The following is a 13550-nucleotide window of genomic DNA, read 5'->3' as shown; positions in this document are numbered from 1 at the left end:
GGTGACAATTGTGGAGTTCTTTCATGTCAGTTGGTATCTTATTGGTTTCCCATATTGAAAGAAATAGAAGAGTATGGTTTTCAGATGCATGCCACAACTTTGAATGATCTCCAGGGGGTGCCCATTCAAGTACGAGTGTGACCACTGATGTTTCACCCACCTTATCTAGAGCCTTCCACATTCAGGGTTGGCAGTGATTATTCTAAGTGGGCCTGTCCAATCACAGATACAGGACTGCATCCCTGAGTAGTCACATGAGTACTCAGGTAGGTGACCATCACACACCTGCCTCCAGTGTACAGGTCCAGACTAGCAGCTACCAGCCTCACTCAAATCTGCTACCACCATCTTATCCCTTTAAGGAAAGTGACAGGAGATACTGCCATTCGTGTGGCTTTGTTTAAGGTGGATCTCAATTTGCAAGGCAGTAATCCACTCACTATGGTTTGGAACTATTCATCATAGCACGTGGGTATGAGACATCTGATTTCAGATACTAGATCTGCAATGAACTGCTCTGAGCACCAGAACAATAGAGCAGCCTCTTTACAGCCAGTTTGTCTGGAATGACCTCTTCCACCTACATGACCATAGGGAATCTCAGATGTGAGATGTTCCTCTTCCATTGGTTTCACAATTAGGTCACAGGATGTTGGAGAAAAGGACTATGGAAAAGGATGCAGAAAGAGATGAGGCATTGTGGGACACATTTTGTCTGGTTCATTCACTGAGACCTCTCTGGCTTGGAAGATTCTGCCAGAAGTTACACTATGACCAGTATTGCCCTCAGCTTCACATGAACAAATAAATCTCTCCTCCTGGATGGACAGTGCTTTGATAAGGTGGTGTCCCCTGGAGAGAGGTCTGTCATTAGACATGAAACAAATAAACATGATAAGGCAAATTTCATTCAGCTCCATGATGACAGCAGCAGTGGGATTATGTTAAATTCGAATCAGTAACCACTATGTTCTTCCCACTAGTAGCTGAAACCACAGGGAGAAAAAAAAGTCAACTGGAAGCAGATCTGTTAGAATTACTTAGACATTTGTTACATACTCAACCTGCAGAAATAAATTTTTACAAATCAAATGTCAAAGATACATAAAATTCACAAGGTCCCTGAAAACAAGCAATTCTTCAGGTTATGATTTAATCAGCGAAGATACTACCTCAGTTCATTAGAACCTCACTGGAACTTCATTCAGTGTGTGTCCAACTGAGTGTACTTTATTTTTCAAAATCTCTCTCTCCTTGTGATCACTTTCACTCAGTACTGTCCTATGCATAATCTTCTGGAGAAATGCAGCTAGGGTCAAAGAACATTTATCAAACAGACGTATACTGTAGAAATATTATGTGATGTTGATAACCAAACATCTGCCAGAAGTCTCTTCAGGTATCTTGGGATTCTTAGACTTACATGGCAATATATGTGCTCCCTAATGATGTTAGTGATTAATATCAAAAGTGGTCTTGAGGTGAACTGAGAAATTCATAACAGTAACACCAGAATCATCATCATCATCATCATCATCATCATTTAAGACTGATTATGCCTTTCAGCGTTCATTCTGGAGCATAGCCCCCTTATAAAATTCCTCCATAATCCCCTATTCAGTGCTAACATTGGTGCCTCTTCTGATGTTAAACCTATTACTTCAAACTCATTCTTAACCAAATCCAGGTACCTTCTCCTTGGTCTGCCCTGACTCCTCCTACCCTCTACTGCTGAACCCATGAGTCTCCTGGGTAACTTTGCTTCTCCCATGCGTGTAACATGACCCCAGCATCTAAGCCTGTTCGCCCTGACTGCTACATCTATAGAGTTCATTCCCAGTTTTTCTTTGATTTCCTCATTGTGGACACCCTCTTGCCATTGTTCCCATCTACTAGTACCTGCAATCATCCTAGCTACTTTCATATCCATAACCTCAACCTTGTTGATAAGGTAACCTGAATCCACCCAGCTTTCGCTCCCATACAACAAAGTTGGTTGAAAGATTGAACGGTGCACAGATAACTTAGTCTTGGTACTGGCTTCCTTCTTGCAGAAGAGAGTAGATCGTAGCTGAGTGCTCACTTCATTAGCTTTGCTACACCTCGCTTCCAGTTCTTTCACTACGCTACCATCCTGTGAGAATATGCATCCTAAGTACTTGAAACCGTCCACCTGTTCTAACTTTGTTCCTCCTATTTGGCACTCAATCCGTTTATATTTCTTTCCCACTGACATTACTTTCGTTTTGGAGATGCTAATCTTGATACCATAGTCCTTACATTTCTGATCTAGCTCTGAAATATTACTTTGCAAACTTTCGATCGAATCTGCCATCACAACTAAGTCATCCGCATATGCAAGACTGCTTATTTTGTGTTCACATATCTTAATCTCACCCAGCCAGTCTATTGTTTTCAACATATGATCCATAAATAATATGAACAACAATGGAGACAGGTTGCAGCCTTGTCTTACCCCTGAAACTACTCTGAACCATGAACTCAATTTACCGTCAACTCTAACTGCTGCCTGACTATCCATGTAAAGTCCTTTAATTGTTTGCAAAAGTTTGCCTCCTATTCCATAATCTCGTAGAACAGACAATAACTTCCTCCTAGGAACCCGTTCATATGCATTTTTCTAGATCTATAAAGCATAGATACAATTCCCTGTTCCACTCATAACACTTCTCCATTATTTGCCGTAAGCTAAAAATCTGGTCCTGACAACCTCTAAGAGGCCTAAACCCACACTGATTTTCATCCAATTGGTCCTCAACTAATACTCATACTTTCCTTTCAACAATACGCTGATTAAAGAGATACCTCTGTAGTTGTTACAATCTTTTCTGTTTCCATGTTTAAAGATTGGTGTGATTACTGCTTTTGTCCAGTCTGATGGAACCTGTCCCGACTCCCAGGCCATTTCAATTATCCTGTGTAGCCATTTAAGACCTGACATTCCACTGTATTTGATGAGTTCCGATTTAATTTCATCCACCCCAGCTGCTTTATTGCACTGCAACCTATTGACCATTTTCTCCACTTCCTCAAATGTGATCCTATTTCCATCATCGTTCCTATCCCATTCTACCTTGAAATCTGAACCATTACGATCGTATTTTCACCTACATTGAGCAACTCTTCAAAATATTCCCTCCATCTGCCCAAGGCAGATTCACCAGCAGTTTTCCTGACCTGTCCAAAATACCTGTCATTTCCTTCTTACCTCCCTTTCGAAGACTGCTAATTACACTCCAGAATGGTTTTCCAGCAGCTTGACCCATAGTCTCCAACCTGTTTCCAAAGTCTTCAGAAGATTTCTTCTTGGATGCTGCAGTTATCTGTTTGGCTTTGTTTCTTTCTTCAACATAACTTTCTCTGTCTACCTGAGTTCTAGTATGTAGCCATTTTTGATACGCCTTCTTTTTCCTTTTACAGGCTGTCTTGACTGTGTCATTCCACCAAGCTGTTTGCTTCATCCTACTTTTACACACTATTGTTCCAAGACATTCTTTAGCCACTTCTAGTACTGTGTCCCTGTACCTTGTCCATTCCTTTTCCAATGACTGTAATTGACTACATTCAACTAACTGGTATCTTTCTGAGATTGCTGTTATGTACTTGTGCCTGATTTCCTTATCCTGAAGTTTCTCCACTCTTATCCTCCTACATATGGACCTGACCTCTTGCACTTTCGGCCTCACAATCCCAATTTCACTGCAGATTAAATAATGATCAGTGTCATCAAAGAATCCCCTGAATACACATGTGTCCCTCACAGCCTTCCTGAATTTCTGATCTGTTATTATATAGTCAATGACAGATCTGGTTCCCCTGCCTTCCCAAGTATACCGGTGAATGTTCTTATGTTTAAAAAAGGAGTTTGTGATTACTAAGCCCATACTGGCACAGAAATCCAAGAGTTGTTTCCTGTTCCTGTTGGCCTCCATATCCTCTCCAAATTTACCCATAACCTTTTCATACCCTTCTGTTCGATTTCCAATCCTGGCATTAAAATCACCCATGAGCAGAACACTCTCCTTGTCCTTTACTCTAACAACTACATCACTGAGTGCCTCATAAAAACTATCCATCTTATCTTGATCTGTCCCTTCACAATGTGAATATACTGACACAATCCTAATTTTCTTGCTAAACACTGTCAAATCTATCCACATCAGTCGTTCGTTTACATACCTTATTGCAACTATGCTGGGTTCCATTTCTTTCCTGATGTAAAGACCAACACCCCATTGTGCTATTCCTGCTTTGACTCCTGACAGGTAGACCTTGTATTCTCCCACTTCCTCTTCTTTCTCACCCCTTACCCGAATGTCACTAACAGCTAAAACGTCCAGCCCCATCTTACTTGCAGCCTCTGCCAGCTCTTCCTTCTTCCAGAGTAGCCCCCATTGATATTAATAGCTACCCATCTCATTACCATTTGTTTACCAAGTCGTATCTTAGGAGTCCCTGGTTTGTCAGTTACAGGTGGGACTCCGTCACCTCCAAAGGTCCGAGGCATTTTGCTCTGATTGTTGCCAGCATCATATTTAAAGTACCAGGGAAGCAGGTTGCTAGCCTTACTTGCCCCAAGTCCCATTGGGTTTTACCCCTAACGGTTGAGGGACTAACCGGTGGATTTGGTATTCTTTGCTGTATGAGCATAAAGGTGACCACGACTCAGAATATGTCCGAGATGCCCAGCCTCCTTCCAAAGTAACTGGTATCCTGACTGTCGGGACCACTTATTTTGCCACTCATACATTGCCCGTGGTTCATGAACTAGGACATGACTACAGGAACCCACACCATGAACCACAGTAACACCAGAAATAAAAATAATTTCCATATTAACTAGGTTTGCCTATTTACACTTCAGACAGCAGTTTTATACTCTGTTGCAGAGTGATGGTGGTGTATTTCTTCATTAACAGTTTGTTTGTGTTTAACCAGTTGCCAGATTGGAGTTTGTATCAGTGATTATGTTATGGATTTCATTAGCACATTGATTTCAACACATTAGGCTATACTGGTGTTACAGTAAAAATTGCTGGTAGACCTGCCTGAATGTTTTGGGGCAGATCACTGATAAATATAACAAACAGAAGTGGACCAAGTGTGGAACCTTATGGAATCCTCGGTTTTATGACTTGCTCCTATGACTATATGCTTCAAACACTTCTTGAAGTGATTACAATTATTTGCACTATTTCAGAGAGATATGATCTGTTGATTACAACTCTTTGTACTATGTCTGAGAGATATTATCCAAACCATTTCATTTTTACCTAACTCTATACTCCAATAATTTCTCCATAAGTAATTCATGGCTGATGAGACTGCAGGCCTTTGTGAGGTCAAAGACTACTCCTATTATATGGTTTCTTTCACTGAGAGCAAAATGAATATAGGGCACCATTTATTAATCTCCCTTTTAGAAAGGCAAATTGGTCAGGGCTCAACAGACTGTTGCTTTCCAGGAACATAATAATATGGTCATATACTGCTTTCTCAAGAACCTTAGAATGCTTGATGGGATCGAAATGAGTCTGCAGTTATCACATCACTCCTTTCACATTTTTTAACTATAGGAACCACTTTTGTGATCTTGAAAATCTTTAAGGACTGGCTCAACAGCAAGGAGCAGTTTACTATATCTGTTAGGAGGTAAGACACATAATGGCAGTATTTGTATGAGAAGGTAACTGGATACATCACAACAGCTGCTTGAGTATATGTTTGATTTCTCCATTATAGTACTGCAGATTTCACCTAGTGTGACTGGTCCAAGAAACAGTTTTTTAATACATAACTTTAGGTATGACCAGAGAGAGGGCACAGGACCACCAGTTACAGAAGAAATTTTGTTATTGATGTTTACAATGTGGTTATTAAATATTTCACATATTTATTTTGGGTCAGAGATAACACAATCTCCATTCTTAATGTAACTTGGTGAATGACTCTTGCTTTTCTTCCCATCTGTCTCATTAGTAACTTCCCAAATGGCTTTATATTTATTCCTTGAAATGGTTATAAATTGCTTGTTGTGTACTTTCTCCGCTTCACAAATAACCTTACAGAGAATTTCTTTATTTAGTCTGAAGCAGGCATAAAATAACATATCATCTGTAGTTCTGCCAACAGTTGTTTTGTTTTATTATTCCTAAAGATGAACATTTGTTACTATATTTTTTGCATTGGTGCTGCATAGATGTAAACCTGATTGGAGAAGCTACATCTTAACACTATCACAGAGACACATCAATGTATCTGCCTTGCTGTCGACATCACAGGCACTCCAGTCAGCATTTTGTACCAAATCTGTGGAAGTTGCTACATTATTTTTGTTGCACACTGATCCTTGTTTGCATACATTTTGTAATGTTTCTACTTCCTTATGTGTGTCTGCCACAGCCATATTAAATATGAAACAGTTATTTTTAGCTAAAAATATTGTTTAATGTGCACAATGATAATATGTTGGTTTAACACACACAAAAAAAATCATTCAGTAGAAGATGAATTTGTAGTTATTATCCTTGTAAGTGTGTGGTTCATGTGCAATAGTATTTTAACACGTTCACTAGTTTCTGGCAAGCTGGTGACTCTTTTAAAATGTCTATTTTAATGCCTCTAAATAGCAAATTTTTTAAGACGACTGCGATACCCATGCATTAAGTTCTATGATAACTATTATTTCAGTAGGGTTTTGAATGTTATCAACTCAAATAATAGCAATTATGGTTTGTGAAGCTGTCTTTTTGAGGAACATTCTGTTGATGACCTGGACTGGATAATGAAAATGTAGGTTAGTTTTGAATGTAAATTGATATTGCACTGAATGTGATGTTTTGTTCTGCAGTATCTATCAGCTAAAAAGTAGTCATAATGAACACAAAGTCACTTCAGAGCCTTTCACGCAAAATGCTGCAAATTTCAGTTTACTTGACATGAAAATTCAGAAAAAGATACATTTTAGAGGTAAAAATTCTACACTTGGTCCATAAGGTGCAGAAACGTATTGGTGTAAACAAACTCTCTGCACTACTTTTAAATTACTCACTGATAAAATCCCCATCCACAGACTAATTTAGTTTACCAGTCTAGAATACACTGTCATCTGTGTTAGTATATATTAATTAATGTTCTGCTACTGTTGCAATATCAATACATGTATTGTAGACAGCAGCACTTACTACTCTGGTTACTATCCTTCTGCTTTTGTACACCTCAAAGTGCTGAACTAGCATTATTTGTAATGTTGTTGTACTAGAAAATAGAGTTCCAACCAAAAACTTAATTTGTAAGAGCATGTATAAATGTTAAACATTAGAAATATTGAGTTAAAAGTCAATTAGTAAATGACAAGCAGAAAATCTTCATTAAAACAAAAGCTATCTCAAGTCTGAAGATTGCTTTGAACAATACAGTACTTTTCTAGACAAGATTTGATTGATCATATGCCCTTCTCTTTATCTATATCTACATTTACACTCTGTGAACCAACGTGAAATTAAGGTATCTTCTGGTTCCAATCACATATAGGTAATGGGAAGAAATATTGCTTAAATGGTCTTGCACATGCTGTAATTAGTCTAATTTTGTCTTTGTGATCCCTGCAGGAATGATACATAGGAGGATGTGGTATACTCCTAGGTTACTACTTAAAATTGGTTCTTGAAGCTTTGTAAGTAGGCTTTCACAGAATAGTTTGCATCTGTCTAAAAGTGTCTGCCAATTCAGTTTTTCAGCATCTCCATGATGTTCTGCCATGGGTCAAACAAACCTGCAACAGTCATACTGCCATTCCTTGTATCTGTTCAATAAACTGTGTTAGTGATTCCTCTTACAGGTGCCACATATTTTAGGATGGGTTGCGTGAATGATTCGTAAGATATCTCACTTAAGGGCCAATTGTATTTCCCTAGTATCCTAGCAATGAACCAAGTCTATCACCAACTTTAATTATGATTGAGTTTACATGATTGTTCTACTTCATTTTCCTACAAATTGTTACACCAAGGTATTTGTATGAGCTGTTCAATTAAAATTGTGGCTCATTTATATTTTAGTTGTAGGATACAACTTTTTCCATTATGTGAAGTGCACAATTTTACATGTTTGGATATTTAAAGGAAGCTGGAAATTTTTGCACCACTTTAAAATCTTTTCATAATCTGTCCCAATACTGTGCAGCTTCTCTCAGAACTTACTTCATTATAGATAACTGCAGTACCTTGTCTTCCTGTCACATGACAGTCAGCACGATCAGCCAGTTACTGAGGGACTTGCGCTTTCAAGAAGAATCTATTTCATGGTGTAATTTATTTTTACTCATAAAAAACATCAGTAAACAGAAACCCAGTATTAACTGTCAGAAAATTTCTAGGTCCTATCATGCATGACAGATTTATAGCCTGACACTCATGGAAGCAGTAACTGTTATGCTCCAGAGGCAGCATCTTTGATATTAATCAAAATGACATGAATCATTTCCCAATCACTCTTTAAGGTTTGAATAAAATTGTCAGGAATGGTAGCCAAAGATTTCCAATGTAAGGAATTGCCCTGATTCTGTGAATCGTCTTGTCAAGAAGACAGAGGAGGAGATAAAAGTTTCATGATACCCTTTTGGACTTGGGTTGGATAGTTGTCCCTAAAGGTGGAAGAATCATCAATGGTCAACAGAATGATAATTCATTGCAGGAAAGAGATATAATTTTTTTTCCACAGAAAAGTGACCTGAAACCAGAAAAATCATGAGATGCCACATGAAACTGATCAGGAGATTCACAAGTAACCTCCCCCCCCCTCCCCCCCCTTCCCAGAAGAAAATGGAATTAAGAAATAAATTCAAAAATTTGCATGTGTTTTACGTTCGAGGAATCAATGAATTAGTTATGTTAATTGAGAGCTCAAAGTGACTTAGGCTACTGTCCAATTACCAAATTTAACTTTTTGCCCATTTCTTTTGTCAATATGTTCCTTAATTTCAGGAACAGAAAGTAGTGATCCCAAAATCAATAGAACTTATCCTTTTTTTTTTAAAAATGACAAGAGAAAGAAAACCTTTTTGGTCTCTTACAGATGTCCCCAATGATATGGTGCAATGGCAAAAAATCCTAGCCAGTCATCCACATTTAGATTCTCCATGATTTCCACAAATCACCAAATAGAAAAATCGCATAAGTTCAATTCTAGTTAAAGCAGGGGACAGGCTTGGTTCATTGGTAGGGTACTAGGAAAATATTGTTGGTCCACAAAGGAGATACATTACATGAGTCTTTTGCAGCCCATCCTAAAATATGTGGGACCTGTAACAAGTGCCATTAGCAAGATATATTGAATGTATACAAGGGATGACTATGCCTGTCACAGGTTTGTAAAAACTGAACTGGCAGATGCCTATAGATAGATGCAAACTATCCCACAAAAGCATAGGTGCAATATCTCGCAAACCAGTTGCCAGAATTATTTCTCTGGAAGGACATTGATTTTCTTCCTCAATCTGAGCTGGTGCTCTGCCTCTAATGATAGGTGTTAAACACAAATCTTCCTTCCATGAACATACATATCCCAGTACCATATGATACCCCACTTATAATACACAAGATTATGTTGATGATATAGGCTGAAACTGCCCGAGAGCTATTAATCACACAACCAGTGGTGTATCTTCCCTAATCTTAGAATTCAGACAAGATTTCTGTTCTCCTTTAATTACACTTTCTAACTTACTCTAATATCTTCATGCCACATTTTCTGGTCACAATCAATTGATGTATTTAGTTTTTCAAGAAGAGGGTCTGCTGGCCTTGAGAACCTTCCTCCCCAGAGCTTCACTGTAACATCCTGAAATGAATATATCATAATTTATAATTTTTCTTATATGCACAAGATGTTAAGGTGCATACTCTAAATTAATATATATACTTATGTGTATACCTAGTAAAGCTTGTGGGGAATAACTGTTGGTTCAGTTAATCAAAACACATTTGCATAACACATATTTACTGGTTCACATGCATTTTAAAATAGTGTCAGACCAAAGCTTCATAGATGAATAATCATCTACATTAAACATGTGATATTAGTTTGGTTTAGTGTACATAACAGTATGGCCAAAGGAATTAATCACTTATGAACTATGATATTCCATATGAACTAAGAGACTTGAAGCTAAAATTACATTAAATAATGTACACAATATGTAATCCATTAATTAAACTGATTGAACAGTGGGCCTCACAAAAATTTCTCAACTGGATACTAAATGTACAACAATTTGTAAATTAGTTACAAAATTATATAGTTTATGAATTTAAACAGTTAATTTAAGTTTAGCACACAAAATGAATTAAAAACTGTATCATTTACCACATTATGCCCCCTTTCAAAAGTTAATTGAAAATCAATAACAGCAATAACACTAACAATAGGATGAGAAACTAACAATTCCAAATATTCATCACTTTCAGATGCTAGTGATCTTACGGTCTAAGGAACAAAATTAAGAAAACAACATTATAAGAACAGAGTTAAAGAATCATATCTGTTCTAAATATGAGAGTCAGCTCTGTACACTGCTGCATAAGGTATGGTCAAACAGAGAAAATTGACTGTAGGAATAAGTTTAATAGTATGACACATACATCAAGGTACAACAAGTTAATTTCATTGTTATATTTCTCAGTTACAAGATGTGGAGAACAAAAGTGTGCTGACTTGTGTTACAAAATCAGATCTGACAAGTGCACAATAATATATAAAAAAACAACACACAAAGTCAAAACCAGTACCAGTATCTGCAGCAGGGAGCTCAGGATAATGATTTGAATCAAATCATTCATTCTTTTCAATTTGATTTTATGACCTAGAATGAGCAGTGTATCTCCAATTGTAATTCCCATCACTGTGCTGTTTTTTAGTTGGTCAAACAATCCATGTTCCAACACCACCTTCATATTTCCAACATAAAGTACTGAGAAAATAGTACAGTAAGAAGATTTGATTGTAAACTCATAACAGTTTTCAAATGGCATGTAATCTTTATAAAATGTTGTGGTTTTTTCTGTTTCTTACATTTCACCAAAATTAATTATATTTTAATTGTATTTTCCTTGTATGTTTTCATTTAGAACAGAAATCTAAGACTTTGATACTCAATAACATTAGTGCTGTCTCCACCCACCTGCTTCTCCATTTTGACAAGACTGTGGACTGCAGCTTCTTGTGTCTCTGGTAGTTGAATGAATGTTACGTAATATATGTGCTGACATGGATGATGACCTTTGTGATATCCACCCTGCCTCAGTAAATATACATAGTCCTGCAACATCTGAGTTTCTAAGTGTGAACCAGGAAGAGCTCTTTTCTTACCCTTAGTGTAATGGAAAATAAAAATGTCCACAAAAATATAGGAGTGAACAACATTCTTCTTCTCTTTTAGCTGTGGTACAGAAAATCTTATATCATATATTCAATCTCTACTTCAGCAAGTTTTTCGTGTTCACTGTAGTATATATAATTTAAATGTGATATCACATGAAACATTAATATGCCAAAGAACTGAATGGAACACCATTAAAAGGCCACTTTGAACAATATGCAAGACAAATATTGGTTACTGAGATGCAAGTCTGGCTCTATTTTTTAATCCATTCACAGATGATGAATAATTTTTAAAATTTCTTTCTAATGATGTTACTGCAAATACCTACCTATTGTTCAAAATTAACTGTCTTTCTAAACTACATTGCAAAATTTAACATATATGACAGGATGTAACAACAGATTGTTAGTTAATATTAATTTTGGGACAGCTGTGGAGTCTCTTTGGGCCTCACGATAAATTTTGGTTCTTGAAATTACACAAGTATTTTGTTGCTTTCATTCAATCATATGTTGTACTCTGTACATCAGATTATCAGAAAGTACTCCCAGTTCTGTGGAGTTTATCAAGACATTATAAACCTCTTATGAATTATAAAGGTGAATTCTATACCAACATCTGGCATCTGGCTCTATACTCTGGAGAGATACTGCTGGGACCAGCATCATCTCCCCCCCCCCCCCCCTCCCCATACCTGTACTTCACCCCCTTTGACTGAAAATGTTAGTTAGAACCATATAACAGACATTATGGCTTTTCACTCAATCACACTTGACAAACATTATTTTTCCTTTCATCATTCCATTATGTGAATCCCATTATGAAAAAGAAACTTCAGGTATGAAGAACAAGTGAAGCATAACTTAACAAAATGAATCATCTGTAAGAAACTTCATTACTAATTAATAATTATTGCACAGTAATAAACTATTTGAGCATTCTCTGATTAAATTTAACATAGAAAAAGTATCAGCAATATTGTGCTTTGAAAAAAGATGTTTCCTCAGTATAGATTTTCAAAAGACAGAATCACCACTAATTTCAATGAGTATGGAGAAAGTATGCAAGGAAAGAAAAGATATTATTACTGTTCTTGATATAGAAATGTATTTGATACTCTACAAAGTTGAAAACTGTGAGAATAATATGAGAAAGTAATGTACCAAGGACTCTAATTAGTAAAATCCAAATCCCTTACATATACTCCAAATGCTGTATCCAAACAAGTGTATTCAAAGCAGTTCAAGAGAAAACAATGTAAACAATTAGGCAGCACATGGTCTGAACTTTTATTCAATTCAGCCATAGATGAAGTAATGTAGAGAGTTAATAGAATCAACAATTTTGAGTTTAAAGTTGTCTCCTTAGCAAGTATATAGTAATATTGGGTGAAAATAAAAATAGAGTTAAATAGAAACTTCATGTGTGCACTGATGTGGACATACATTTTGATTTATAGGTAAACTACTAAAAATAGTTTTCTGACCAATAAATCGGTGAGATGTGAATAGTAAGATGACATTATAAGGGTCAAGCCTTAATGCAAATGCATTACTTCCAATATCTTCATAGAGCAGCAACAAAAACTATACTTGCCAGAAGAATACCTATTAGAGTCCAAGAATATTGTAGTTTTAACATAATGCATGAAGATCTCCTTTTGCAAATGCAACATTCCTCAAAATCTAAACAAGTTTTCTACCAGAGATTCTCTTTTCCAATCATAGTGAACAACATAAAATGTGCATGAGAACCAGTTGATTATCATATTAATCTCCATAGCTCGAGAGGAAAAGAGTGACGAAAATAGTAATAGCTAGTTGTATAGAGTGGCCAAAATATGTATATTTCAACCTAGAACATATTTCAAATATTGACTATGAATGCATTCCTTTTCTGTGCCTTTCGTAAAGCTAATGTAGGCATACTCATAGGAATAATCCAATGGAATGAATTCATATATAACAGTACCACAAGCAAACCCAACAAGGAGAACAATTGTTCTTAGCACCAAAGTATATTATTAGTTCAGATGGGTGTCTGTAGCTTCCACAGGAAATGAATACTGCAAGTTATGAAAAGAGTAACTACCTTGTCTAAGAAAAACAGGCAGAAGGAGAGGACAGACTGCAACCAAAGTTCAATATAA

At 36.7% G+C, this 13550-nt stretch overlaps 1 protein-coding gene across 2 annotated transcripts in view; it reads right to left on the bottom strand.

Moving 5' to 3' along the window:
- Nucleotides 1-11345, bottom strand: part of LOC126251400 (argininosuccinate lyase) — an 80181-nt gene extending 68836 nt beyond the window's left edge. The window contains exons 1-2 of one of the 2 annotated variants that reach the window (XM_049951816.1): nt 11201-11345; nt 9748-9861 (exon numbers count right to left, since the gene is read on the bottom strand). In XM_049951816.1, coding sequence (XP_049807773.1) covers nt 9748-9861; nt 11201-11212 — 126 coding nt within the window. In that variant the 5' untranslated portion in view covers nt 11213-11345. Of the gene's footprint in view, nt 1-9747; nt 9862-10808; nt 10989-11200 lie in introns of those variants that run through there. The other variant, XM_049951806.1, reaches the window with a different exon arrangement.
- Nucleotides 11346-13550: the final 2205 nt, after the last annotated feature.

The sequence above is a fragment of the Schistocerca nitens genome, chromosome 1 (genome assembly GCF_023898315.1).
Source record: "Schistocerca nitens isolate TAMUIC-IGC-003100 chromosome 1, iqSchNite1.1, whole genome shotgun sequence".
NCBI lineage: Eukaryota > Metazoa > Arthropoda > Insecta > Orthoptera > Acrididae > Schistocerca > Schistocerca nitens.
The sequence above is the reverse complement of the archived record's forward strand: the minus strand, read 5'-3'. Positions and strand labels throughout refer to the sequence as shown.